General features: G+C 43.0%; 1 protein-coding gene and 1 long non-coding RNA gene across 2 annotated transcripts in view; both read left to right on the forward strand.

Moving 5' to 3' along the window:
- The first annotated feature begins 325 nt into the window (after positions 1 to 325).
- Positions 326 to 20,780, forward strand: LOC134510626 (uncharacterized). Its single transcript, XR_010069677.1, has 3 exons — positions 326 to 669; positions 19,453 to 19,613; positions 20,382 to 20,780. It is a non-coding gene; the product is annotated as an uncharacterized LOC134510626 (long non-coding RNA).
- Positions 20,781 to 21,160: 380 nt separating this feature from the next.
- The window catches only part of SH3BP5 (SH3 domain binding protein 5), a 52,525-nt gene continuing 46,461 nt past the window's right edge, over positions 21,161 to 27,224 (forward strand). Inside the window, exons 1-2 of the mRNA XM_063325289.1 lie at positions 21,161 to 21,370; positions 23,537 to 23,599. Of these exons, the coding sequence (XP_063181359.1) occupies positions 21,290 to 21,370; positions 23,537 to 23,599 (144 nt within the window). The 5' untranslated portion in view covers positions 21,161 to 21,289. The remainder of the gene's footprint in view (positions 21,371 to 23,536; positions 23,600 to 27,224) is intronic.

Genomic DNA, 27,224 nt, shown 5'->3' on the forward strand with positions numbered 1-27,224 from the left:
GGTTTTGTTTTTAATACAGGAATACAGAATGAAAACGGAAACTGAGGAACCAGCTTTTTCCATCAGGGGAGTTAATATAGTCCCTGATGAATTGCCATATGCTGACTGGGATCTGAGACAAAAAACTCTGAGAAAGATTACTAGAGAACACAAAACTGACCAGTTATATTGATCAATTGTGATTTGCAAAGCAGAAAACACCCAGACCAGTTTATGAAATTTATGAAGGCTGAACAACTGTCCAATACTGTGGAGTTACTAGAAAATGAAAACTACAGACTACAAGTAAGGAGATCTAACAGAGAAAGGCATGCCAGAGCTCAAAACTGGATTCTCAAGAAAAACAAAGATGCAGAGATTGGCGAACATTGTGAGCCAAGACAATGCAGCATTTGAAAGAATACAGGAACACCTGTGGGTTGTATTATTTGCTAGTGGCAGCAGTGAGTATAAGTTGGACTAGAGGATAGTGAGCTTCAAGAAGGAAGGAGAAGCGGATAATGCTGCAGCTGAAGCTATATGGACTCATCTCCCCTAAAGCAAACAGGACGTGTTAGCAATGAGTTAGCCAGTGGGGTACAAACTGATATAGCATCAGAAATGTGAATATCAACATTGAAACACTGCCGATGAGGCTGAAGAGAAACAGATAAAGCCCAAGTGATGATGGTAAGAGATGTTTGATAAGTTGTGAGTGGGCACTATTATGGTTTGCTTGGGGGCAGGAGAGGGGAGGACAGTAATTGTTGTGGGAATCTGTGACTTACCTAGTTGTTGACCTCCTCACATGGATATACCCATTACAGAGGCATAAGGCAAAAAAAAAAATTACGGAATAATTTGAGTGTGTTCACAGATCAGCAATATTTGTAACACAGCACCAAACAGCGATAGTCCAACTGTCCCATAATTCACACCCTTAGTAAAGTTCTCCTTGCTCTGAGGCTGAAGTCTGGGGAGAGACAGGCAGATTGTGATTACAACAGGAATCACAAAATCAGTAGGGGATGTAACAGAATGGATGACCATTTGCTCATTATTGTGGGAGAAAGCAAAACCCCAGAATCAACCACTTCGTATATGAACCCGAAGGAATTTAATAAGCATTTAGAAAGCATTTTTCCATGACCTAGAAGAAAAATGCTTGAAGATGTCAAATATTTTCTTAAGCTTAGTGCGCCAGCAAAGTTCTGAAAGATGCTCCTAGCATAAAAAAAGCGCATGCATTATTCAAACCTCCTTCATTCCTGTGACACAGCTTTCTCAGGTTGTAGCTAAACTGTGGGACTCGGATCCGCATGCTGGCCCCCAGATGACTGAATGTTGGGATAAGCTAATTTGGGCATCATTTCCCCTCCTCTCTCTTGAAGTCCTAGCTTTCATTAAAAGGAGCATAGCTGTGCAGGCAGGGGAAGAGACAGAAGGGTCTCCGTGGGTACTGCCATGTGGCTGTATTATGGAGTATACTCATCCCAATAACCTCAAGTTGCCATTTGGGATTTCTTGGCACTTGAAGGATTTCACTGGAAAATGCAAAGGCCAATAAATGGTAAGAGGAGCAAATGTTTATACAGAGAGCTGCTTTGGCAGCCTGGGTCACTGCATGGGTCTCCTCCTCTCACAGACAATTGTGAGATAGATATTTTATTAACTGACAGAAGCTCTGAGCGATCAGGTCCATGCAGGGTGTGGATGCTGATGAGCACCAGCTGTGCACGGTTGGGAAGGGAAGCAGTGCTGCACCTTTTGGGAGGGTCCTCTGCAGAGTCACATGTTGCCCAAGGGTGTGTGGTTGCAGCCTGCAGATTGCACGGGGCAGATCTCTGTGCCTGCTTGGCTCAGGCTGATTTCTGAAACAGGAAATGGAGCCTATAAGCAAGTCATCTCTTATGCAGCCTTTTTCCCCCTTTCCCATAACATCCTTCTTTCAAATCTCCTTCTTTTCAGTAACTTGACTTGCCTGCCTTCTTTCTCCATTCAGTGATAACTGTGACTAGCATTTGCCATCCGTATGTGATAAACGTTTCTTCCTTCTCTAGTTTTATTGCCTTCAGACTGCAAATGTTTGGGGGCAGGTTTGACTTCCTGTATGTTTATGTGTTACTTAGAATAGCAGAACCCAAATTTGGGATGAAGCTACCAGGATGTAGTCACCCCTGTTCTTATTTATCATTTATAGAAGAGAAGCTCTACTGATAAATGCTCTGGCAAAAGCATTGCTGCCTCCATTGGTCCCAGTTCCTGCTGTGCCTCATTTGCAAGGAGGATGTGCTGGAGGAAATTGCTCTACAACCAACATGGGGTTAATTGTTGCTTATTATACCCATATTCAACACCTCTTTTTTTTTTTTTTTCTTTTAATTTCTCCTTTTTCTATTAAGCACTAACAAAAATGTTGTCAATTCAGATTATTTTTCTTTTATGAACAGTAACAGCCTTCTCTGTCTCCTTGTTACGCTGACTAGTGAGTTCAAACAGTTTCATGTCACTCTTCACATACACCTATGCGGAGTATGTCATCCAACCTCTTCCCTTCAGCCATTTGTTCCTATCTCAGCAAGCTCTTAGGCTACTAAAGGTCCTAAATTGCATTAATTGGTCTGTGAGCCTACATGTAATGCAGCCTGGTTGAATGAAACCTCATTCATTGTGAGCTTATGTTCTAATTTCTTTCAGCCAAGTGGTGCTTGCAGACATTTGTGCAAAGAAAGCACCTGTTCTCTGTAGAGCCAGGACCAGTACCTATTTCCCAATTTTGGATCATGTTCCCTTCAGAAAGTAGGGGTAAGAGGAAGAGCAGCCCAGCTGAAGAGAAGAAGTGAGAGATTTGAGGATGAGCTTCAGCTGTTTGGCAAAACAGACGAGAAGCTTGCTTGAATTATTGGCTATGGCATGTATGAGAAAAAGTACACAAGCTGGTGGGCTTCTGCTTTGGTTCCAAAAAACAAGTTGTGGGATCTTGTAACCACCAGAGAAGCATGGATAGAGCTAATTATTACCTGGAGAATTGCTTCAGGTGAGGATCCTTACTATAAAATGAACACAGACAAAAGTCAACAGCAGTGTAAGACAATGTAAGTGCTACTGCCAGCTGTGTTCTAAGCAGTTTGCTTTGTTCTGAAGAGTTATCTGGCCATGTAACTCTTGCCTAACTATCTTAAAGCTGGCTAGCAAATGGATGGTAGTGTCTTCTACACAAAAAATCTGTTTGGAGAAGTTTAAATAGCAGCTCTTGTTTCTTGAGGCAGGAGAGGATTAAGTAGTAAAGAGTGATGGGCCAGGCTCACTAGCAGATGTGTATTGCTAAGCTTGTATACTGAGACTAGCTAGGGCTAAACGGCTGCCAACTGTGCTGCCCTGCAAGGACATGGACAAGGGAGAAAATCCTGGGTTAAGCAGCTCTGAAGGTATTTTGGCCACTCTCTCAGTCTGTTAAGGACATCAGAAAAGGACCAGAGGGAGGTAGGCTCTGGTTTTCCTTGAAGCTGGAGTTTCTTCTCTGTGTTTGTTTGTTTTCAGCTCCGTGGTTCTCTGTGCCCTTGGGTAGGAGTGTAGCCTGGGTGTCAGACTGGGCTGAGAGCTGCAGGCAGTCAGAGATGACTACCTCTTCTTGTTTTCCCAAGCATCTCTAGCTAGTTGAAGGCTCTTGGTGTAACATGCCATACAGTAACATGAGGCTCAAACTCTTAGCATAAATAGTGAGGCTTGCTCACTTGGCAAGACTTGGCTTCAGCTCTCAAGAAAGCTTTGATTGTCTTGCCCTGAGTTCCTTGGGTCCTTTAAAAAAAAATAAAATAGTTGTTCAGCTGGCCTTAAAGTAGGGAACAAATGCAGTACAAGAAATACAAAAACCCACTTTGGGGACGCCATTAGAGCAGAAAATAAGCAAGCAATATGGAAATAAGATTTCATGTGCAACCTTAGCTCTACTCTATGCCGTCTTCCCAATACGCAGCACACTTTCATCGTTTTCCTTTTTTTTTTCTTGGAGTCCTGGCTCAGGCTGTTGTAATACAAACTCAGTTCTCGTTACCAGAGGTGCAATCTTAGTTCCCAGTCCTCTGAGTTACAGAGCTTGAAACAATGGCACAAATAAGGTAGTAAGACCCCTAAAATGAGGCTGTACTGTAAATCTATTTTAAGACACTTTTTAAGAAGGAAGAGGATTTGACTGGAGGAGGATATTTGGCTACGTTGTGCAGAAGCTGCAGAATTCTATTCCCCAACCTGCAGTTCTTGTAGAGGAATAGGTGCGAAAGGTACCTTGTTACCTGGAGTTGATGGGAGAAACCTATTTAGGATTTCTTGATTTAAAAACTGCTGGACTTTCTGCATTTTAACATAAATATTTCATGAAGCTCCACTGCATTTCTTGTGTGTCCCTCTTCAGTGCTTGTAGTTCTTAAAGGTGTCCCAGGTATAATGCACATAAAATGTATTCTGGATACTGCAGACAAGAATGCAATGCTTGTTACTATTTGCAGATAGGAATCTAATTCAGTAGGTGTGTTAGAAACACGTAGAAGAGAGATCTGCTCGTCTGGGAAACCACACAGAACTGCAGACTCGAAAGCAAACTGTGTGGCAGATAAAAGCAATCAGTGTCTTTTGAACTGCCAACTGACTTTTCATTGCTTGTCAGTTTATGTGTAAAACAGCTATGAGACCCTTTTAATACATCTTTTGGAAGGAAGAGTGGTTTTAAAACTCAAATTTTGTTTCTTTCTCTGCATTTATGTTTCCCCTTCAGGTTATACAGGTGTTTCTTTGCCGTCTCTATGCGTGCTCATATTGCAGTCTTCCATTTCAGTGCTTGAGGCAGGGGTGGCAAGCAACAGGCTGGCTCTTGGTGAGGTTGTGGCAAGCACAGGAGGAGGTATCTGGCAGATCATGCACTTGTTCTCCACCTCTGTTTTGAAACAGGCAATGGGATGGCTCCAACAAAGAGCCCTCCAGTTAGACTGTGTGGATTTGTGAAAATATCAATTTAACATGCCTTGCAGAAAACCATGATTTAGTAGAAAAGTATTTCAGTGCACTTACAAAATTATTCCAATGTAAAGAATTCTTGCAGTTCTAAGAATAACCTTTCTTTAGATAGCTTAAAAAAACCCGCCTACTGTTCCTTTTCTACTTTTTTCAAAAATAACACAACTTTCTTAGAGAAAGTGTTTCTATTTTTCTACTGAATAGAAGAATCGATGTTCTTTGTTGTGAATTCAGACTGTAAATATATAACTCCTGAAAGCTTAAAGTTTATCTCTTGCATGAGAAAACAAATTCAGGTCAGGAGTCCAAATGTCAAAGTTTTCTTCATATGCATTTATCTCAAGCTTTAAAGATTAGGATTGTGGAGAAGTAGGAGGATATGGACTAGTAACATTGCAGAGGAGATTTCTGAGCTCTGAATTTGGCATTTATCACCAGTCCAAGTTCCTAAAGTTTTGCTTATTTTTAAGCCGTTTATTTACTTTGTCTGTAGTCAATTACGAAACACATTAGCCACACATCTGTTATCAGAGTGGTTCCATCAAAGCCTGATTATAGTAATTTTAAAAATCAGATCCTGTAAGTGAAGTCTGTAGTATCTGTTTTCATCAGGATAAAAAGCAGCACTTTTTTTTTTTTTGAAGAGGAATTGATCTGACTCTGCACACTTGGATACCAATTAGGAACAAATTCTCACTGTAAAAGCACAAAGAAGAGTGGGTGGAAGGTTGTACATCTCCTTAAAAAGGAACTGAAATAATAATCTTCGTACAGTCATGTTAATCTCACCATATGAATCACAGAATATACAATGTCTTGAACAGTGGCTTTTGGGTGTGGGGAAGGTGCACCTGAAAGCAAGCCAAAATCAATAAAAGGGTGCTGTTCTGTCCCAGCACAGAAACACTGGTAAGTATGAATGTGATGTATTTCTTATAGATGAAGGTGTAATATGCAGCATGTTTGTACCCACTTATGTATTTTTGGTAGAGAGCCTGTTTCCTCCCAAAACAGCTGCAGTTATTATAAACCTGTGTAAATGGTATCATTAGCTTAAAAGGAGATTAGAAAGATGTTGCCGTTTCCCATGTGGGCATAAGGTCAGATCCATTTTGTACATCCTGCATGAGACTTAAGTATTTGAGTATCAGGCATCTTCTGCTGTGTTACCTTCACTTCCAGCCTTGTGTGTGACTGGGGTGGAGGAGACGCCACAATTTTACAGTGCAGCTGGGGTAGGTTTTGGAGCCAAAGGACCTCTTCCCAGAAGGTGATTTTCTATCAGGAGCTTCATACCATGGGCCTTCCTTCATCCTGAAGCTGGGAGCCAACGTTTTGCTGTGCCATGTGATGCGACTGGTGAAACCTTGCATGTTGGACTGAAAGAAGGTGGGAAAGGTCTTCACCTTCATGCCCACGGGCTCAGACAGGTAGGCAAGCTATAGCCTGTGAGTGTCTCTACAGTGATTGTCCATGGGCATACTCATGTCCTTGGGGAAACGCAGGGGAATTTGAGCCAACTTTGCCCTTCTTCTCAGTGTTTTTGTCTGTACAGAGAAGGTTGTACCACATTATATCATGATTTTTGTATGTAGGCAAGTCATGACTAAACCCATTGCTTCTGTATTGTAACATTGTCCCTGCTGCTGACAAGGTTATAGGCAATCCTTCCTCTCCATAAGTGACCTGAAGGAGGTTACTCTGCACCCTCGCCCTTTTGGGGCTTTTCTGGCCTCTGTTCCCCCATCTCAGGCATGTCAGACTGGCTCTTCAGCTAGGGAAGGGGCACAGCTTCCTTGAACTCAGCGGAGCTCTGCTAAGGTGTGTGTGGCGGATATGATCCATTATTGTTAGGGTTGCCAGGGTGTGATACGTGTCCAGATGCTGTTACTGTAGGCAGGGGATAAGAATCCACAGTTTTGTCCTTAATGTGTATCTTTGTAACACTATGGTCGGGGAAAAGGTGAAGAAGCATCTTGCCTTCTCTCACTTCTGCCAGTATTTACTCATGGATGTGACAAGCTGTCATTTTCTAGTTTGTGTGAAAAGTGACACTTAATTTCCCTTCCCCGCATTGCAACCTTGCCAATATATTTGCTGCATGCAGATATAGATTTGTGTTCATTTCCCTAGCAGATGTCACAGTGATTCAGTGCAAAATCTGCCTGGGGATGTGATTATAATTGAACTGTTCTCCAGGAAGAGGAGATGAATGCATTGGTATTTTCTGCTTCTGTTACAATACTAGAGCTTTGTATTTCAGATCGTCGATTCAGAGTTTCAACTTCCCAGTTTGCGCAAGGAGGAGGCAATGTGTGCAACTGTTTTAAGCACTTCAGAAATTCTTTAGGATCAAATATAAATAATGAAAGTATCTGATCCTAAAAAATAACTTAGGTCTATGCTGATTTCTACTGCCTTAACATTCGTCCAGGCAGTGGCTTATAGTGCAAGCTGCTATTTTTAAGGTGTTTTAGGCAAGGCTACATGAGATGTACTGACATACCAATGTGAATTCAAGCTTTTTCCTGCACATTACCTAAAGATGTTTAGAAACTGACTTTTTATTCATGTGAAGTGACAGTTGTTTGATATTTAGATGCAAGAAAGTGTCTATGAGTAGAATTTGAATACTACTGTTACTTAAAGGAAGGTTTAATTAAATGCAGGCTCGTATTACTCAGAATTTTACTGAGAATGCTTATCTCCTTTCTTTCACTTCTGCATCCAGTTTACACGGAAAAATCATTCTCTGTTGAGGAAGTGGCTCAGGAAGGTTTGGCATTCTTATAACAACAACCCAGGGGCACTGCTTGTGCCTTCAGAATACAAGTTAATTGTATAGCTGCAGCAAAATAACACAGGAGGCAAATTTAAAAAGAATAAAAGGCAATTATTAGCTGCTCATGTTGCTGCTGCTACGCTATTGTTTGATAGATGTATAATTGATGTGTGTGGTTGTGATATGTAATCTCTAGTTTGTGTGCATGTTTGATGCCTATATATTCTTTCAGGAGTTCCCAACTGCCTGCTATTTTCTGTCATTGCAAGTAGATGCTTACATAGTAATGTGTCTCCAGCTGGCTCTTGACCAAGCCTTCTCGGGGCTTGTGGAAATACCCCTCCCTTAATAAAGTTAATATCAGCGGAGATTCCCACCTTCAACCATTTTGATATGCTTGGCACAAAGGAAATGCTGTTTCCTCCCTCTGGAGGATTAGAGAGCATTAAAGCTGCTCTGTCTGTGAAGATTAGCACACTGCTGGGTGGTTATTTTTCTCCCCTTCCTCCCCTTGAAGGAATTATTGCTCCAAAGGGGTGCCCACAAGGGGAGGGCTGTACTGCAGACCGCCTGACATCTGCTTTGTTCCTTTTGCTCTCTCTGCAAAACATCTGTGTCTGAAAATCAATTTCATCTCTTACTGTTTGGAGAGGGTGATCCTGTGCTTGCATTCGTGCATCCCCAGCACTGTGCAACCGCAGTTGGAGGACCGATTGTGCCACCACAGCTATTGTTACACTGGGACTCCCTCCCAGTCCTGCTGGCTGGGACTGGGAAGCAGCGTGGATGCCAGACTGAGCTAGAGCAGCTTCCGTCCCTGTGTGTCAGGACTGCATTTGCACTGTTGACAGTTTTCCCAATTTGATTGGGAAATCTCAGAGACAAGCCTTCTGCGTCTCTAGGATGCTGAGCACACTGAACCCTTACTTGTGATGGTGGCCAAGGCGGCAGATCCATCTTCTTTCTGGTAACCTTGCTCCTAAAAAGATCTGCACATCAAACATTCTTAGAATATTTTGCAATACGTGGATCCTTCTCCAAACGAGGGATGGATGATCTTCACACACCTGTCAAACATAAACCCCTTCAACTACCTTTACTCCTTATCTGCATTTTGGCTGGTGACCACGCTGATTTCCTGAGCCATTCAGTCCATTCGCCAAAACGGTCCTGGCAACAAATCACCTAGGCATCCTTTCCTTTCTTAGATGCAGTCCCTGAACACCTCTTTTTTACAAAAAGCAATGTGAAATGTTTAAAGAAATGAAGATACCTTTTCAGATCAAATTTTGGACATGTAGAATCCCACAGTCCTACCCAGAACCTGCCCCAGGTATTCATCATGCCTACCATTTCCAGGGAATTCAGATACTTTGCATCATGAGAGAGCTGCTTGTGCCGTGGCAGCTAGTCAGAAGTGTTGGTGCAGGGGTGTGTGTATGACTTCTGGTACTAACAGCTCTCTTGCAAGGAGCTGCCCTGTGGGAGGGTAGGAAATGAAAAGACGGAAGGAAATTGGAGGAAAGGCCAAAAGGGCTAAAAGGGAGGCTCAGGGGTCACATTTTAGATCAGAGGAACATAGTCCCCAGTGTGGAGTGATTTGTGTTCATCTGCATCTTAATGAAGGACAATCTATCAGGCTCCCCATGGTCCTCTTGGGCAGGATTTTCCGGAGGGCTGAAGTGTGCTCCCTTATCTCTTCCTGCTGTTGTGGAGCTTGCTCCTGGGATAGGCGATGCCTGTTATAGCTGGGAAATGGCCCAGATGGCACATTTGAGCTGGAAAAATGCTGTTCTGATGTAGGCATTGGCTGAGAATACGGGAAATGTCGCCTTACCTCCTTGTGTAAATGGAACAAGGAAAACAAAACAGTGAATGGCCTTTAGGGGTGAAAGTGAGCAGCTTTTGAATCCAGTCATTTGAAGCAATTGTTACCTGGCACATAGCAATCCTATGTATCCACCACTCTGGAGGTCTAGAGGGCATCCAAAAAAAAAAAAAAAGGTGGTGGTGGTGGGGAAGTGAGTTTCCTGACTGTTGGGAGGGTTGTAGGTACTTCCAAGATGAAATGCTTCACTTCTGCCCCTGTGAACTCTTATTCAGTGGGGTTGTAACACTGCCCACGTACCGCAGAGATTTCAGTTGAGAAGAAGTCGCGTCACCATATGGTGGTCTTTTCTAGGGTTAAGCATATTTTCTGTGGCAAAAGAGACTGGTCTGGTCTGGATAGGACCAGCATACTCCAGGTGGTACCGCAAGAATTCTCCAGTCTCTACAACAGGAAAGGAAACACATCCCCAAAGTGAGAGTTAAATGATGGAGCTGCATCATTTGGACAAACAGTGGTGTTGAACCATAGCTAATCGCAAGTGCTATGGAACAGTTTATATAAGTACAAAAGAAATCTGTTTTGGAAATAATTTATCACCATAGCAAGAATTATGGTTTTTTTTTTTTTTTTAGTTATGTAACTTGTGCTATGGAAATCTTAGATTTTTTTTTTTTAAGGACCATGCTTTAAGGCATGGCTGATAAATAGATCAATCTAGTTCAAAATGAGAAAAGGCCTTCTGCAGAACTAGAGGAATGGAGCAAGGATGAAGTGTGCCAAAAGACGAGAGTCCAGAAGAGAGGTTAAACTAGAATTTAAAAAGTGATTCTTGGGGTCTGCTTTTGAATTTTGCCATAAGATTCTTATGTATCTTTTCTGGAGTAAGTTAGCCTCTTTATATCTTTATGGCTTTGCCTGAAAAGTAGATCTAACTATAAAGTTAGTACAGGTCTTCTCTCAGTCTCTTACCCAAAGCTACTTCTGTTGGCATTCTATGGTATAGCACTTGCTTTTACCAGGAGAGATCATAGCTAGCCTGGCCTTGCAAAAAGATTTTTACTGGTATATCGAACTAATATTTTTAAGCCTAGGTCTGGAACTTGTCTGCATCTGCTGGTAAAAGAGAAAAATCTGAAGCAGTTCAGCTAATAGTGAGACCAGAAGCGCGTGGTACAGGTAACTCTAATCTGCTGACTCTAAAGGTTTGATCTTGTGCTTTCACAGCTCTTCAGTTGATGGAGATCTGAACCACTCAGTGTCATGAAACTCTGAAGACCCTTCCCTTGCCCTGCTTCTGCCTATCTGTGCTGTACTTTCCAGACATAATGTCAATTTGTAGAAGCTGTAAGGATATTCCCTAATCTTTAGAAGTCCCCAAAGCAGTGGGCAGTTTTGCTTGCTTTTTTCTTTTTTTGCAGAACTTACACTGTGTCTTCTTGCTGCTGCCTCTGTTCCTCCCCAGGTCCCTGAGGCAGCCCCAGCAGCCTCCGCTTTATGCCTGCCTTGTCAGCATGGCTGAGGGACCTGTGAGGCAGAGATGGTGGGGGGTGGGATGGGTGAAGGTCGGCCTGAGGATTGGTGTCTAGTCTGGGTTGCAATGCTGAGAGCGCGCTACTGAGACAGTGTTTTGGTGATGGAAAATTGGGGTATGGGGAAGTGAATGAGAGATGGGGTGAAACAGAGAAACGAGAGGAAAAATTACAGCTGGGGAGAATGTTCAGCAAATTCTGCCTCTGGGTGAGGGATTTCCAGGATGTAAAGTTGGGGAGGTCAGAATAAGGGAAAAAGAGAAAAGAATGACAAGGACAAGTGAAGGAAAGGAGGGAAGCAATAAGTGAAATTATCACAGAATCACAGAATGGTTCGGGTTGGAAGGGACCTTAAAGATCATCTAGTTCCAACCCCCCTGCCATGGGCAGGGACACCTCCCACTAGACCAGGCTGCTCAAAGCCCCATCCAGCCTGGCCTTGAACACTTCCAGGGATGGGGCATCCACAGCTTCCCTGGGCAACCTGTTCCAGTGCCTCACCACCCTCCCAGTAAAGAATTTCTTCCTGATATCCAATCTAAATCTACTCTCTCTCAACTTGAGGCCGTTACCCCATGTCCTGTCAATACACTGCCTGATAAAGAGTCCCTCCCCATCCTTCCTGTAGGCCCCCTTTAGGTACTGGAAGGCTGCTATAAGGTCTCCTCAGAGCCTTCTCTTCTCCAGGCTGAACAACCCCAACTCTCTCAGCCTGTCCTCATAGCATAGGTGCTCCAGCCCTCTGATCATCTTCATGGCCCTCCCCTGGACCCACTCCAACAGGTCCTTCTTGTGGTGAGGACTCCAGAGCTGGATGCAGTACTCCAGGTGGGGTCTCACGAGAGTAGAGTAGAGGGGCAGAAGCACCTCCCTTGATCTGCTGGCCACACTTCTTTTAATGCAGACCAGGATGTGGTTGGCTTTCTGGGCTGCAAGCGCGCATTGCTGGCTCATGTTGGGCTTCTTGTCCACCAGCACCCCCAAGTCCTTCTCCTCAGGGCTGCTCTCAAGCCGCTCTCTGCCCAACCTGTATTTGTGCCTGGGATTGCCATGACCCAGGTGCAGGACCTTGCACTTGGCCTGGTTGAACTTCATGAGGTTCGTACAGGCCCACCTCTCAAGCCTGTCAAGGTCCCTCTGGATGGCATCCCTTCCCTCCAGCGTGTTGACTGTGCCACACAGCTTGGTGTCGTCAGCAAACTTGCTGAGGGTGCACTCGATCTCACTGTCCATGTCACCGACAAAGATGTTAAACAGCATCGGTCCCAGTACTGACCCCTGAGGAACGCCACTCGTCACCGGTTTCCATGTGGACATTGAGCCATTGACTGCAACCCTTTGAGTGCGTCCATCTAGCCAGTTCCTTATCCACTGAGTGGTCCATCTATCAAATCCATGCTTTTCCAATTTAGAGACCAGGATGTTGTGCAGGACAGTGTCGAACCCTTTGGATAAGTCCAGGTAGATGATGTCAGTTGCTCTCCCCTTATCTACCAATGCTGTGGCAACATCATAGAAGGCCACCAAGTTTGTCAGGCATGATTTGCCTTTGGTGAAGCCATGTTGGCTGTCACCAATAACCTCCTTATTTTCCATGTCCCTTAGTAGAGTTTCCAGGAGGATCTGCTCCATGATCTTGCCAGGCACAGAGGTGAGACTGACCGGCCTGTAGTTCCCTGGGTCATCCTTTTTTCCCTTTTTGAAAATGGGGGTTCTGTTTCACCTTTTCCAATCAGCGGGAACTTCACCAGACTGCCACGACTTTTCAAATATAATGGAAAGCGTCTTGGTGACTTCATCTGCCACCTCCCTCATGACCCATGAATGGATTTCATCCAGTCCCATGGACTTACGCACCTTCAGGTTCCTCAGATGGTCCCGAACCTGATCTACAGTGGGTGGTTCTTCATTCTGATAGACCCTGCCTTTGCATCCTGCAACTTGGGTGGTGAGGTTGGAGCCCTTAGTGGTGAAGACTGAGGCAAAAAAGTCATTCAGCACCTCAGCCTTCTCCATATCCTGGGTGACCAGGTCTCCTGTCTCCTTCCTGAGAGGGCCCACCTCTCCCCTAGTCTTGCCTTTACCCCTGACATACTTAGAGAAGTTTTTCTTACTATCCTTGATGCCCCTAGCCAGATTTAATTCTATCTGGGCTTTAGCTTGCCTAATCTGGGTCCTTAGCTTGGGTGGGTTGCCAAATCTGGTTCAAATTATATTTGAGATGGTGGAAAGAAGGGGAAGGTATTAAGACAGTGGAAAAGAAGAGGCTTGAGCCCAGGTGGTGAGGGAGAAGTAGAGATGACAGAGCTGAGGAATGGGGAGCAGAGCTGAGAGGGAAAGCCTGTATCTGAAGAGCCTGTACCTGCATTGCAATCCAAAAGTGTTTATTCAGCTCTTGAAGATGTGAGGCGCTTTGTCAGATACTGCTGGCAGCACGGTTGTGTCAGGAAGGCTTCATAGCCAGCCCTGTGTGAATGATTTTGGATGGGGGTGGGTTTCACAGCCTTGGTGCTGCTCTGGGATGCTGTCAGGCACCAAGGTGGAAGTGTGGGGATGCGGCTCTGCAGCAGCACACCCCTGCGGGTCGTGGCATGGGGGAAGGCAGGAGAGGGAATGCAGGTAATCACTACTTCTTATCCTGATATTCAAAGTTGGGTGCTAAAACAGACTCTGCTTCACTCCCACACACAATGTGCTCAATCGCTCGATTTTTATGTAATGGGAACCACCGAAGAGCGTGATTCTGCCAGGTAGTGGGTGGAGGGCAGACAACCTTGCTATTAATGGTAGGAGAAGGGGGGAAAGGGGCTTTGTAGACAGCAAGCATCTCACCTTTACAAAGCTGAGATATTTTTTATTTGAATATTTTAAGGTCTTGTGGATTTCCATACATATCTGGAATGAGACACTCGAAGTGTGGACACTTAGGATCTTGCAGGCATCAAACTCAAATTTGTTAAACTGACAATTTTTTCTGTATTTAGATACTTGATAAGCTCCTGGAAAAGAAACTAAAGAGGGGGGTAGAAAAAACATTTCCTATTTCTCCTGTCACTGCTTATAGGTCAGCCAAATGTGATTAGGAAGCAAAGAGACCGTGCAAAGACCTTTCTTAATACCTTGCTAATTAGGCTTGGCTGTGGAAGGGCCTGTCCCCATCTTTGGACTTCCCAGCTGTTTCCCTCTTGGCTGCCAGTCTGCCTTCACAACTCTGAGGCAGGAGTTCCCCTTTGGTTGCCAGCCCCTGTCTTTTGTTTATCTAGGTATAGACCAGGGTTCTGCCTTTTCTCTTAGCACTTGAGCTGATTGTGATGATAACGAGGTCCCAAATCTTTCTGTAGCTACCTGGTCTACCGAACCCCCTGTTTGAAAGCTCATTTTGAGTAGGTGCCCATTTCCCTGATCTTCTGGACCATCCTTGTACTTGAAATGTCTGTGCTGTTTCCTTCTATTTAATCAATTAACACCTGTATGAAATGGGATTTGTGTAGGAAACCAAAGGGAAAGCTTCCCTGGATAGCTGATGCTTGAAGGAATACTCGAGATCTGCTGATGAAAGGTGTTCTGGAGGCTCAAGGTGTTAATATTGTGTGCTTAAAATAGGACATGGGTGAGTTTCCTGTCTGATAGCAAGATTACTAAGATGTGAAGTCTGTGTTCAGAGAGCTCTCGGCGGTCACCAGGTTGCTTTTGCATGCATGGGGTACCTTTGTTTTGCAGGAGATATCTCACTGGCGGCGGGAAGGTGTTCATGAACAGTGTCACAAAGTACGTCTCAGAAGCATTGCCCATGACCGGGAGGTGTACGGAGCCCTTTTCCTGGTGAGCTGCAAAATTACTGTGTACAGAGTGCATAGGATAGCCATCCTGTGTGAGGGAAGGGTTGTGGAAACTGCTGCCTTTGAGCAACTGTTCATGGCTCTTACTGAAGGACGCTGAAGTCACTGGGCACATGAATACCCTGAACCAGACCCACAGGAGCTTCACTAACTGGAGTTTCTTGTTTGTCATTACGTTTTCATAGTGCTGTGTCGCAGGGACTCCTGCCTTCATCTATCAGTGTTGTGTTTGGTATCATGAGCAGTGTGGGGCTGGTGACAAGAGACCAGTGAGGAGATTTAATCCTTTAAATCTACCAGTGAGAAACCTGCTAGTACAGTTAAATAGCCACAAATATGGAATTAGTCTGAACATGAAGCAAACAAAGGACTGGAAAAATGAGATGTATTCTTGCACATGGCTAATGTTATTTGGGAATTAGGGGTGGTTCTTTAAATAAATGTTTTAAATGTGGTTTGCATAGATGTCTAAGTATAAAGAATAAAAGATGAGTGTGGGTGTTTTTGTACTGAATAGCAATGATGTATCTGCACCACTGCAGAAGCATTACTGAATTGTCAGGCTGGGTAGAAGAGAATGGCACTTGCATCTCGTTTTGGCTCTCACAAGGCAACACCATCTAAGGCCTGGTTTTGAGTACAGACTAACACCTTTGGATTTGATCCTGCTCCCATTGAAACTAAGGAGACTACTTATCGAGGAAAGCAGACAGCAGGACTGCGAACCTGGGTGGATGTACTCAAAAGGGTGCAGTATAGGGTTTTTCCCTGTTCAAGTATCAAGCACCGTAAAAGGGATCTTCCTTATAGTTCAGCAGCAGATCTGAGGAAGAGTCTCATGTTACTCTGTTATTTCCTTAAATCTGCAAAAGCAGCACATTGTATTTTGGCCAGATGAGCAGCAGGACGGCTCTGTTCCTCTGCAGATGTAGTGTCGTTGTACTGATGGTTTCCAGTGGGAAATTCCACCCGCCAATCACCTTGCCAAAAGACAGCTTGGAGGAGGAGAAAATAAGTTCTGTAATGATGGTGGTTCTTTCCCAATGAAACAACAAGAAGCAGGGAAATCCATCAAGCTGTTAGTCATGCATTTATATATATATATATCTGTCTCATAGTATGTGTGAGTGTGCGTGTATATATGTATATAAAAACTATATTGCACTCATACTATCTGTATAGAACATTATGAATATCAGGCTTCAGAATAATAAGAGTAGTAGTTCATGAGATATAAATGTGTATCCAGTAGAAACTGCCCTAGCAGGTAATTTTGCTAATAATCCTTGTATTTAGTTTTTCTGAAAAATATTAAGATTAGTGTGGCTAGAAAATAGATTGTACCTCTTTAAATGAGTCTCCTTTCTTCGTAGCCTTGTGAAGCCTAGAGGGTATTTTTAATCATCCTTAAACGGTGCTTGTTAAAAAGAAGTGAAATTAAAGGGTATTTTAGGATGTAGCTTTTGCTTTGAATATGTTCCTTCTAGGGGGTGAAATAGATGCTCAAGCTCCATTAATGTGTCTTTGTGTGCATCGTTTCTATCAAGTTTATAAAGCAATAGAATGTTACAAACTGGTGTAAAAAAGCTAATTGATTTTTAGCACTTCCTAAAATGCAGAGCCCAAGCACGCCACAACCATTTTAAGTATGGAAGCATGAAAATTTGCCTGAGAAATAAGCCAGAGGACGTTTTGATTCTGACCACTTCTTAAGTGTTTAATACCCTGCATGTGCATCCAGGGAGTTCAAAATCTTCCATAAATGCAGTGCATATCTTCAAAAAAAAATGTATGTGCTTAGCCTCTTATCAAAGATTACGATATGGAGGACCAGATCTTCAAATGTACAGTGACTGTGTGTGAGATCCTCCTTAATGTTTAAAAATGTTTCAAACGTGCAATATACTTCTGAAAGCCAGGAAAGCGTATGGGGCTTGAGTGTTGGTAGGGCAATGTCTTTGCTGCATTTTGGAAGAGGGAGATGGTGGCTTTGTTTTGAAATGAGACGTTCCTTGAGCTAAAGTAATTTCTGGTGTAACATTGTAAAAGCCAGTGTAGGAAACTGGTCTTCAGATGACTTCAGTTAAGAAATTACATGGAGGCTTTTTATGCCCATAAATGTATTTTGGGGACCATGTTTTATACACTTTTTTTCCTCCATAGAATTGGAGTGTTTATACTTCTGTGTTTGTTTGTTATTTAAGTTATTTAAAAGTAAGTTATTTAAAACCAAATCGCAACAGTGCTTCAATATTTGAGACCAATTGGAAGTTAGCCTCTAGCACCATAATCAATGAAAGCAGAAGAACTTTTCAGAGCAGAATTATTTCTCCCGTCCCCTTGAGGAGAGAGGCACTATTCTGTAAGGAAGGCTCTGTCTCTCAGACTCTTTTCTCTACAAAGGCTTCTATGAACTGCAAACGTGTCTCCAGTAATCAAATGTGCCTTAATTAGTCCTAGACTCTGCTCAATATGCTATCAGTGTTCAAAAAGTAGAGATATTTCTTTCTGAGGAAGGAAATGCAACTTTGATTTGTATTTTAGGCCCTTGCCTTTAGTGCTTGGGCAGAAGCAAGCTTTGAGGGCAAGTGCGAGCAGAAATTTGAATGTAAGATGAGATTTGGGAAAAAACCCAACTCTTCCTTAAAATCCATTCAGAATCCACCATTATCAAATATATGTAAAATTACACTATCCATTCACTTTGATTTTTTTCTCCCCTAAATTAACTACAGTCATTAGTACGTTTCCCCAAGCGGTTCTTCAATGATGCATGCTTCTTCCCAGCTGATTTTATTTAAAATGCAACTTCTAGTTCCCTGATGTCTATTCAGAGATGTAATACATAATCTACAAACCATCCTCCAGAACAAGGGAGAGAATTCCTCTCTGTACTCCTCCCTCAAAGCACAGACGTTTCTTCAGACTCTTTCCCCTGCCAAGTGCTGCCTGCGCACTGAGGATTTCTGTGAGACCCAAAAAGGGGGTTATCTAGCAACTTCCCCCCAAAGTAAGACTGTAGCGGTGCTCTTGGCCAGAGCATCGCTCTTGGCCACCAATTTCCATGCCCCAGGATCTGGCGTTAATGATATAGTTGTACCCCGAATGGCTGCTGTCATGTTGCAACGCAGAGGTGCTGCCTGGTGCAATTAAATTGGTTGTTGAAGTAACTTGGATCGGGTCTCTCCCTGCACCGGTACCTCTCCTCCTGCTTTTTTAGCTGAGCTGTACCATCTCCAGCGTAGCTCCTGTCAAGCCGCAGCCCGGCCTGGCGGGAATGCCATTGTTGCTCTGGAATCCCATTAGTGAAAGCGTGAGCTGTTTTCTTCCTGCCTTAACTGCACAGTGCTTTGTTCAAATATTGAATGCTCTGGGCCAGGGTTTTGAAATATTGATACAGGAGAAAGCATGGGCTGTGTCTCGGTTGAGCCTCGTGCAGGCTTTACTCAGCCGCCTTGGCGCATGTGGGACCGTGTGTGGGAAGGGAAAAGGTCAGTACGAGTGGTTTTCTGGGAGTGGGGTGGGGTTGGGGAGGTGTCTGGCTTTTCACAGATCACGCAGGAGAGATTTGCTGGGATGAGGTCACTCATGACTTGGCAAAAGTAATACCCAAATGCCATCGTCCACAGTTGACTTCTGGCGCCGTGCTGACTTAAGCAGAGGATGAAGCCCATCTACATGCTGTGCAGGATTGTTCCCTCGATACTCCTGGGGCTCTGCCAGCCTTTGCACGTGACAGTGGTTTCAGCCAAAACTATTTAATGGGGGAGGGAAAAAACTGAGCATGCAAATAATATTCTTGAGTCTTTTATTGATCTTCATGTGTACCGAATGGTCTCCCTTTCCCTTTTCCATCAAATCCCTTACGGCCACTTTCTTGTTTATGCCTTAGTGATGTCTGCAGTGACGACAAACATATGACCTGTGCGTTCTTCAGTGATTTTAAAAATACAAATCTTTCTGATGTATTTGTTTGATATAAAATGATCTCAGTGACCCTGGGGATCCATGTGAGATTTTGGAGCCCTGGGGACAGGGGCCTGTGTATTCATACTGTCTCTTGCCCAGCGCTAAGCTCTGCAGGCAGCTCTCCCAACATGCTAATTCCACCGTACGACTGAGGAAAGAAACAGCTTGCTCTGCCTTGATGGTAGCAGATTGATGAATTTGGCTGGAGGTTTTTTGAGCTGTGACAGTCACGGGGACTGTTGTGGTAGCAATGGAAGAACAGAGTTCTCGCTCAAACGTTACAAATCCCTTGGGGAGAGCAATGTCTGCACGGGAGTATTTCCGTACCCCAAGCAGCGGGCACTGCTTTGCGTGACATTGTTGTGGGTCAGACTGCGAAGGTTTTGGAGAAACGTGGCAAAGCTACAATAGCTGTTTTATGTAGCCTTGTTTTCTAGAAATGTAAGTGATAACGGCAGTATTGCCAGCATTAACTCTTCCATATGCTGCTTTGTGTTTTCTCTGCTCTTCTAGGACGATGAGAACTTTGGATGTTTGACCACCACGGTCTTGGCATGAGCCACAGCCCACCAGGAATGAGAGATGCCAGGGCCCTGGGAACCTCTGGCTGTATGTACACATTGAATTCCCTTAATGGAAAGCAGTAAGAACAAAATACTTGGCTTTGTCCAATGGTGGGTTGGTTTATTTTTTTTCTCTTTTTTCTTCTTTATGTGATTTCTTCTGCTATGAGAAATGAAGATGTTGCAAACAACCCATCTGCGTTTTTGCAACACCTCCTCTGTTCCTTGATTATTTTAGTTTGTTGCTGTCACTTCGCATGTTTATACTATTTTCAAATGTTTGTGCCACTCTCCTCTTCCTCCTGTCTTTTTTTTTTTCCTGGTTGCTTTACAGTGTTTGGAAGAGCTTGAATGCTTTTCTTTTGCCTCCTCTTTTACCTTAGGAACATGAATTTTTATCTTCTTGTGCTTTGCTGAGATTTTTTTTCATCTTGAGTGTCTCAAAGGAAGCTTCTTCACTGTGTCTAAGAACTGGTTTTTTAATTATTTATTATTATTATTATTTTATCTTTTGAGGAGTTTTCTAACACAAATGGGGTTAAATCAAAAGTGATACTTTTGAGGTGGAGATATATTCCTCATCTGTTTGAAATGACTTGTTACCCACCCAGAGGGAGTGAGGAAGCGGTTCAGTGTGGCTGGCGTGACTTGAAGAAGGGTCTTGGCTCAGACAGTTGCCACTTCTTGCCTTGGTTTTCCTACATGGGTAGCACCATGTGCTATGGTGGGACCGTCTTCTCTACGTCTTGAGGAGGGAAAAGACAAAGCACAATGTTTTTCCTTTTCAATGATGAGGGAACACACTGTTAATCTCTCTCTGGGGTTACTGTGAGAAGGGAAGAGAAAGTAATTGTTTAAAATTTTATTTCTTTGCTGCAGCCAACAAGAAGGGGTTCCAGCTATGCCCGAGGCCAGAGAGATGAAGAGGTGTGGCAGCCCATTACTGCTGGTCAGAAGGGTTGCCCACCCGTTAGTGTTTGGGTGCCAATTTGGGCACTGCCCCCATGATTAAGGAGACCCTAATCTGAAGTGTTCTGCTAGCCAGAGGCCATGCACGTACATCGTATCAGTGCTTCTTGCAAGAAGTTCCTCTTTACTGACAACAAAAGGACATGTCTTTAGTATGTCTTGTTCTGCTGCATCCAGTAAGTACAATAGTGGCTTGCTCAGCTGCCACACAATAGAAATCTGGGTTTCATCTGAATTTTCAAGGTTGTTGAAAGTGCCTTTATTATTTTTATCTCCTCCCTTTTCTTCTCCGTAGACATGTCAGCCCCCAGCAGAGCCTGAAAAAAAGATGAAAGAAGAACGGGGGGGGGGGGGGGCGAAATAAAAATAAAAAAGAAAGAAGAAAAAAAGTCTCGTTAGCATTTCCCTCCACCTGAAACTACTCATCTTGGTTTCAGTTGCACGCACTTGGTCTGAGGGCGGTGGGGCACCCAGCACGGCAAAACACAAGCGTTAACACACAAAAAAAGGGGTGTGGGGGAAGAGGGAAGCAGGGTTAAAAAAAAAAAGAAGAAAAAAAGAAAAAAGAAGGAAACCCCGCAATTTTGCGCTCATTTCCTCCTTGCGGTGCGAATGCACAAAGAGACGGGGTGGGGGGGGGAACCCTTCCCTCCCCACAGCTCCCCCCCCCCACCCGCCCCGGAGGCGGGGCCGGGCGGGGACCGGGCCGGGGCGGCCGCGGCGCCGGAGCCGGAGCTCAGACAGCGGCGGAGCGGGAGGCGCCGGCAGCCGGGGCCGGAGGAACCGGAGCCGGAGAGGGAGGAAGCGGGGCTGCCGCCATGGAGGCGGGGGGCAGGCGCGGCCGCGCCGCCGAGGAGGCTCCGCGGCCCGAGGAAGAGGAGGTGGATCCCCGCATCCAGGTGAGGGGCGCCGCGCCTTGCCGGCCTCTCCGCGGGGGTGGGATGGGATGGGATGGGGAGGGGGGGGCGTGTGTGTGTGTGTTAATTGTAAAATTTGTTTTTAAATGCATATAATTTATATAGTAATTATTATAATGATTGCCTTTTATTTTTGATCTTTGCTTTTTAACGCATATGTACGGACGCATATATAGGTACATATATATGCATACATATACACACGTGTGTGTGTGTGTGTATATATATATATATACATTTGCCTAAGCAGCCCCGGGTGTCTCGTCACCCGCCGGGTGGGGGGAAGCGGCCCCGGGGCTCCCCAGCCTTTTGTTACCCCGCGGTCCCGGTCTCCGGTCGGGCGTCCTTCCTCCTTCTCCTGCTGAAATCCCCCTCCCCTCTTATTTTTGGCCATGACGGCGTGACCTTGCTCGTGGAAACAGGGCTGGTGCTCAGAAATTCCTAAATGGGGGGGAAACGGAGATTTAAAAATTATTTTTGTTTCTTTAAAAAAGGGGCTTTAGTGGAAGATGGTGTTTCCTTTCTATGAACGCCTTCCAAAATGCTTTTTATTCTTGCATGGTTTCTAAACAAAGCTTTTCTCCCCCGAATCATGTCTTGACCAATTGCCTAGTGTAAACTTCAGCACGCTGTGGTCCCTGAAATGAAATGTATTTTTAGGTCTCTGCAGATTTATGGCTTTTGCCTCCAGCGTTTCTGGGACTGTTTGTCATGAGTGAATATAAGCATGTGTGTACATTGCTGAGGGGATGGATCCTTGGCACGGGGCCCTCCTTGCTGTAATTGTCATTCTTTTCTCCATTGTGAACGTTTCTTTTCCAGGGCCGAGGAGAGCAGTTGCAAAATTCACAAAACATGGTTACACATAGAGAGGCCCTCAGCCAAAAGCTAGCCTGTTACTGCCCTGGTTTTGAGACGCTGAGCTCCATTAGTGTCTATTGATGTAATTTTGGCCTTAGGTTCTGCAGCTTGCAACATGTTTCCACATACCTGATTTGCGCATTGTTGGTTAAACAGTGTTTTTGTTAAGTTTACTGTTCGGCTGAAAAAACAGGGTTGCTGTGTTTGCCTCTGTGAGAGCCATAGTGCTCTTAGCCTTACGGTAAAAGGCCATTAGGTAATTTCTGTATGAGTGTATGTTTCAGAAAACGTGGACATGCAGGTATGTATCTTCCAAATCCTAGGAGCCGCAAATGAAATCTGACCTCAAAGGATAAGAAAACTAAACTGTTGCAATTAATTCCTTTCTTATTGTAACCAGAGTCATTCTTGTAACCTAGTGGGAAATCACTGGAGTGACAATCAATTTACAGTGTTCCGTTTATACAGCTAAGCATTTCAAGGCAGATTCTGTTACACCGGTTGAAAATTAAATAACGTTTGAGTTAGAAGACACTCCTGTTGAAATTGTAGGATCTCACATGGAGTAACATGTTGCTTAAATAAAGAGGGCTATCGGAGTCTGCTCCTGAGGGTTGCTTTTTGTGGTAAGAAAGTCATTAAGAACGAGCTTTGTTTTTACAGTAACTTCATTCATGCCAACACCACCTCTAGTAAATATTTATTCAAAGGATTTACCACCTTTGTTTTTGCTGTTAAGAGATCAAAATGTTGGCACGAAGGCAGACTAAGTAAACATAATCATATGTCCTTTTGACTGGTTGTGTTTTAAAATGGTTTGCCAAAATCCAGAGTAAAATGCCTCTCATGCGCTGCAAGACACGTTTCTTATCAATGCTGTCCTTTCACTTTATGTCTCCTGTGATAGTACTAACTTTATGCTAATCCTTGTGGAGTGTGTGTGTATCTCACTGGAAACTAGCAGATAGTGACTATATTGATTAGCAAGACAGAACTTACTGTACCTTATGTTTATTTTTAATAGTGAGGAATAAGCCAGAACAGGAAACGTACTGCCTTAAAATAAAAACTGTAGAGCTTTTCTGATTATTTTTCTTGTACGTAGCAAAGTAGAAGACCAGTGGTAAAGTTATTCTAAATGTCTCAAGGTTTCCTCTTTTCGCTGAATTTGTAAGCCACAGCCCTTGTGAGCTTTCAGTGGGGATGCTGAATGAGCCTTCTCAGACACTTTCCCCCCCCGATTTCTTAATATGTTTGACTTTCCTTTTGTTCGTTCTTTCTTTCTAGGGGGAGCTGGAAAAACTAAATCAATCTACAGATGATATTAATCGCAGAGAGACGGAGCTAGAGGTACGGAATTTTTCCTTTCATTTTCCTTTCGTGCATGTTGGATTTTGAGAGCAATAGAACGGTATTTTTTTGAGTAGGTTCCCTCCTGAATTGCCCCATCCTGAATGGTAATTCGGCAGCAAGAGTCTGGTGATTTTTTTTTAAAGGTGTGAATCGAGCTAACAGCTGGAACAGAAAGGGAGAAGGTAGAGGGATGCTGACAGTGTGAAAACCCTATGTGGAGAACCCCCTGATGCACAAACTGCCAAACTCTATTTTTAGGTTTTGAAACTAAACTTAGACAAGTTCTGTTTTTACAGGGCACTGGTTTGGGTTTGTGTTCTTGTGATTATAGACAGTGAAAGTTTATTTGGTTAAGAGGTCTTTGCCATACAATTATCTGCCAGGATCTCCTCCTTGGTGGCTATTTTTTTTTTAGCTTGTTAGTTTTGCCTTTTTTGTCATTACTTTCTGAGTAAGGAAAGTCACGAAGGAAAAGGCTTCCTGGTTGGGAAAAGAGTTTTTCTTGGACACTTAAAAATCTAATAGAAAGTTCTGAAGAAATTGTTTCTAAAGCCTCAGATTTGAGCTTCGGTTACTTGGTAGTTATTCTGGAAGGTTCAGCATTATTGATCTTATAACAAATCAAAACAAACTGTCCTACTTGTGCATCTAATTTTTTTTTTTAACTGCAAAACAAAGAAGAAAAAGTCAGTGGAAGTGTAAGATGAATATGCTGCTAAAGGAAAACTGGCATAAAATGCTACTTTACATCCTAAATCATATTGATAATATTACAATATTTTGAATACTGTATCAAACCGTGCTGAGATTGCAGTTATGAACATCTATAGATTTCTCTTCTGTATCTTTAAAATGTCAAAGTCTGTGTTTGTGTGTGTGGTTTTGTTTGTGTTTTTTTTTTTTTTTTTTTTTTCCTTTTATGGGTGTTTTCATGAGATGGGTACCTGCAGCATGGGATGGGTTCTGGTAATATTTTAAAATATTTGAGTATCCACTGTATGCACCAAACAGAACACAGGGTTATGAACTTCTTTGGAAACAAAGCAGCCTTGTTATGTGGCTGTTTTCTTCTCCCTACTTGTTTGCATTTTCTGTGCTTTGTGGCATGTAGATCATGAATTTATTGGCAAATAAACTTAGTAGAATGGGGGACTATTTGTTATACAAAATTAAACTATATTTCAGCTGTGAAAACTGTTCTATGTCACTAGCTTGATTTAAATTTGATGAGTGAACTTTAAAAATCAGTATGCTAGTCTGCAACAGTACCAATTAAATGGACGTCAGGACTCTTTATATACATATATTAAAAAAAAATAAATCATTATATGTATCTTTTCAGTCTCCTTATTTCATGCTGAGGTGCTGAAATTGAAAGATGGTACTATGGATAGTTGCCTGGATTTCATTAATCTTGCCATAACCTTGCACTGAGGACATATTATGAAGCAGATAGAATAGTAATAATAATGCAAATGCATACTCATGAAATAAGTCCCAGTGACTTAAGATGGGATTTTACTGCTTGATTAAAATTATTCATGTGTTCAAGTGTTTGTAGAGCCTGGAGATTTGTAGCTACTCTGTATGTGACACATGCTGAGCTCTAAAGGCCGAAAGGCTCCTGGATATTTAATTGTAAATAAGAGAGCACTGTTTCCATGTTAGTTTGCTCTTAATGTTATCGCTTACCTTACTTAGCCTAAGAAATACTAGGTGTCAGATAGTGCAGAGAATGATTATATGATGCTTTCAACTTCTATGCTATTAAATGTTTACTGCAGATGTGTCTGTAGTACTTACTGTAGGCAGTGTTTGATGGAATTAAGTGGAAATATCATCAACAGTATGATTTTCATGAATGTTTCCTCTTCACTTTTCATCCAAAAATCTTACTGGATTGAAGCCAGTTTGTGGTATCATGGAACTGCATAATTTTTAATCCAGAAAGATTTTCATTACTTTCGATCTGCTTAAATTTTGAGGACAAATGCAGTTGGATGATGTAAACAAGGCTTAATTTATATACATATTGATAAATGCATTTTAAATGGACTTAAGTCTTTTCTAGAGAAGAGATATTAAAAAAAAAACCAAACCAAAACCCAACACTTGTGGTTAGAAGAAAAGCCCTGCATTCATACTCTGGAGAAAAAAAAGCAAGCTTTGCCAAGCAGCCTTATAGGATAAATCCAGAGTTTGGAAGGGGGAGTTTAGAACTGGGATTGTTCTGCTTCAAAGACTTCAAAAATCCTTGAATGCTGCTGAAAACGTGGGCTTCTGGGAGAGCTGTGCTCAGTTTGCCTTTGAAGATTTGCTCTTTTGGCTTGTATTAGCTGCTTTGGGTCCCTCTTGCTACCCCTTCCTAGTTTGTGGTGTTGCTGCTATTGTAAGATATTTCATTAGAAGAAAGATGGGATTTTTTTTTTTTTTTTAACCAGACAATGGAGTTATATTTATCCTATTCTTCTATTATTATTTTCCTCATGTTTGCGATATCTGCTCATCATTGACTTTAATGGGAACACGGACCGTACCATTAGGCTATTTACAGCACAAGATGCTGGTTGCCAGCTTCCTGAAGCACTACTTTGTGGTCCATACATTCCCAGAGTTGAATTTTTTCCCAGAATAATGTGGAAAAGCAATGTGAGCATTTGGGTAGAAGGTATATTTCTTTGAAGGAAGTTCAGAAAAAGACACTGGTGTTTTTGTGACTTGATGTACTCTCTGATAAAGCAGGAAGAGTAACCTTGTGGCATCTAAGTACTGTGAGTCTATTCTGGGCTTCCTGTAGCTTTGCATGAGTTGCTCTAAATGGGACTGCTGACTATCTCCAGTTCCCATTAACTGGAAAAAAAAAAAAAGGCTGTAGGTGTTAAATGCTTCTAAACCCAACGCCTTTGTTGTTGCTGTGTTTACATCTGCAAAATGGAAGGAAAAATGCTGCTTTACCAGATGGAAATGTTACAGGGCTGAAATCAGTAGAGGCTTCTAGGATTTTGAGATTACACTTTCTTGGTGTAGTTACAGACATGTCCGTGTTTGAATGATGTAGAAAACATTGGTGTTTGCTGCTCACAGAGGTGATAAAATGGGGAATTCTGTTTTAAGTTGATCAGCCTGCCATTTTTTTTTTTTTTTAAATAAGTTCTGCACCCAAGCCACCTGTGAGAGGGGTGGATTTACATGCATGACTTGAACAGATATGTTGAAGTTGGCTACATCTATTCTTTTACGTGATATAGTTACTCATTTTTTGCTCTTTTGACCTATCCTCTTAAACCCTGGAGAAATATCCTGACCTGATGATGCTCACAGCCTGTTCAGGAATTGCGGAGCTGCTAAAGGGCACTGAGTGGCTGGTAGTTATATGTTGCGTTAATGTATTGCCTGTTAATGAATCTTTGATTAGGCTTGATTTAAAATCCATAATGCTGCTCATAGTAAGTGCAACGCTGAGCATTACTGACACAGCAAAAGGATGATAAGGGTCCTCTGAGGGATTTAACATTTGGCTTCGCTAACATCCCTGTTTACGTTTGACATGTCTGTGAAGAGGTGGAGGGGAAACATCTTGCAGTGGAGCTACAAGTATGTTTTGGCCAAATGCAAGTTAGAG

The sequence above is a fragment of the Chroicocephalus ridibundus genome, chromosome 2 (genome assembly GCF_963924245.1).
Source record: "Chroicocephalus ridibundus chromosome 2, bChrRid1.1, whole genome shotgun sequence".
Taxonomy (NCBI): Eukaryota; Metazoa; Chordata; class Aves; order Charadriiformes; family Laridae; genus Chroicocephalus; species Chroicocephalus ridibundus.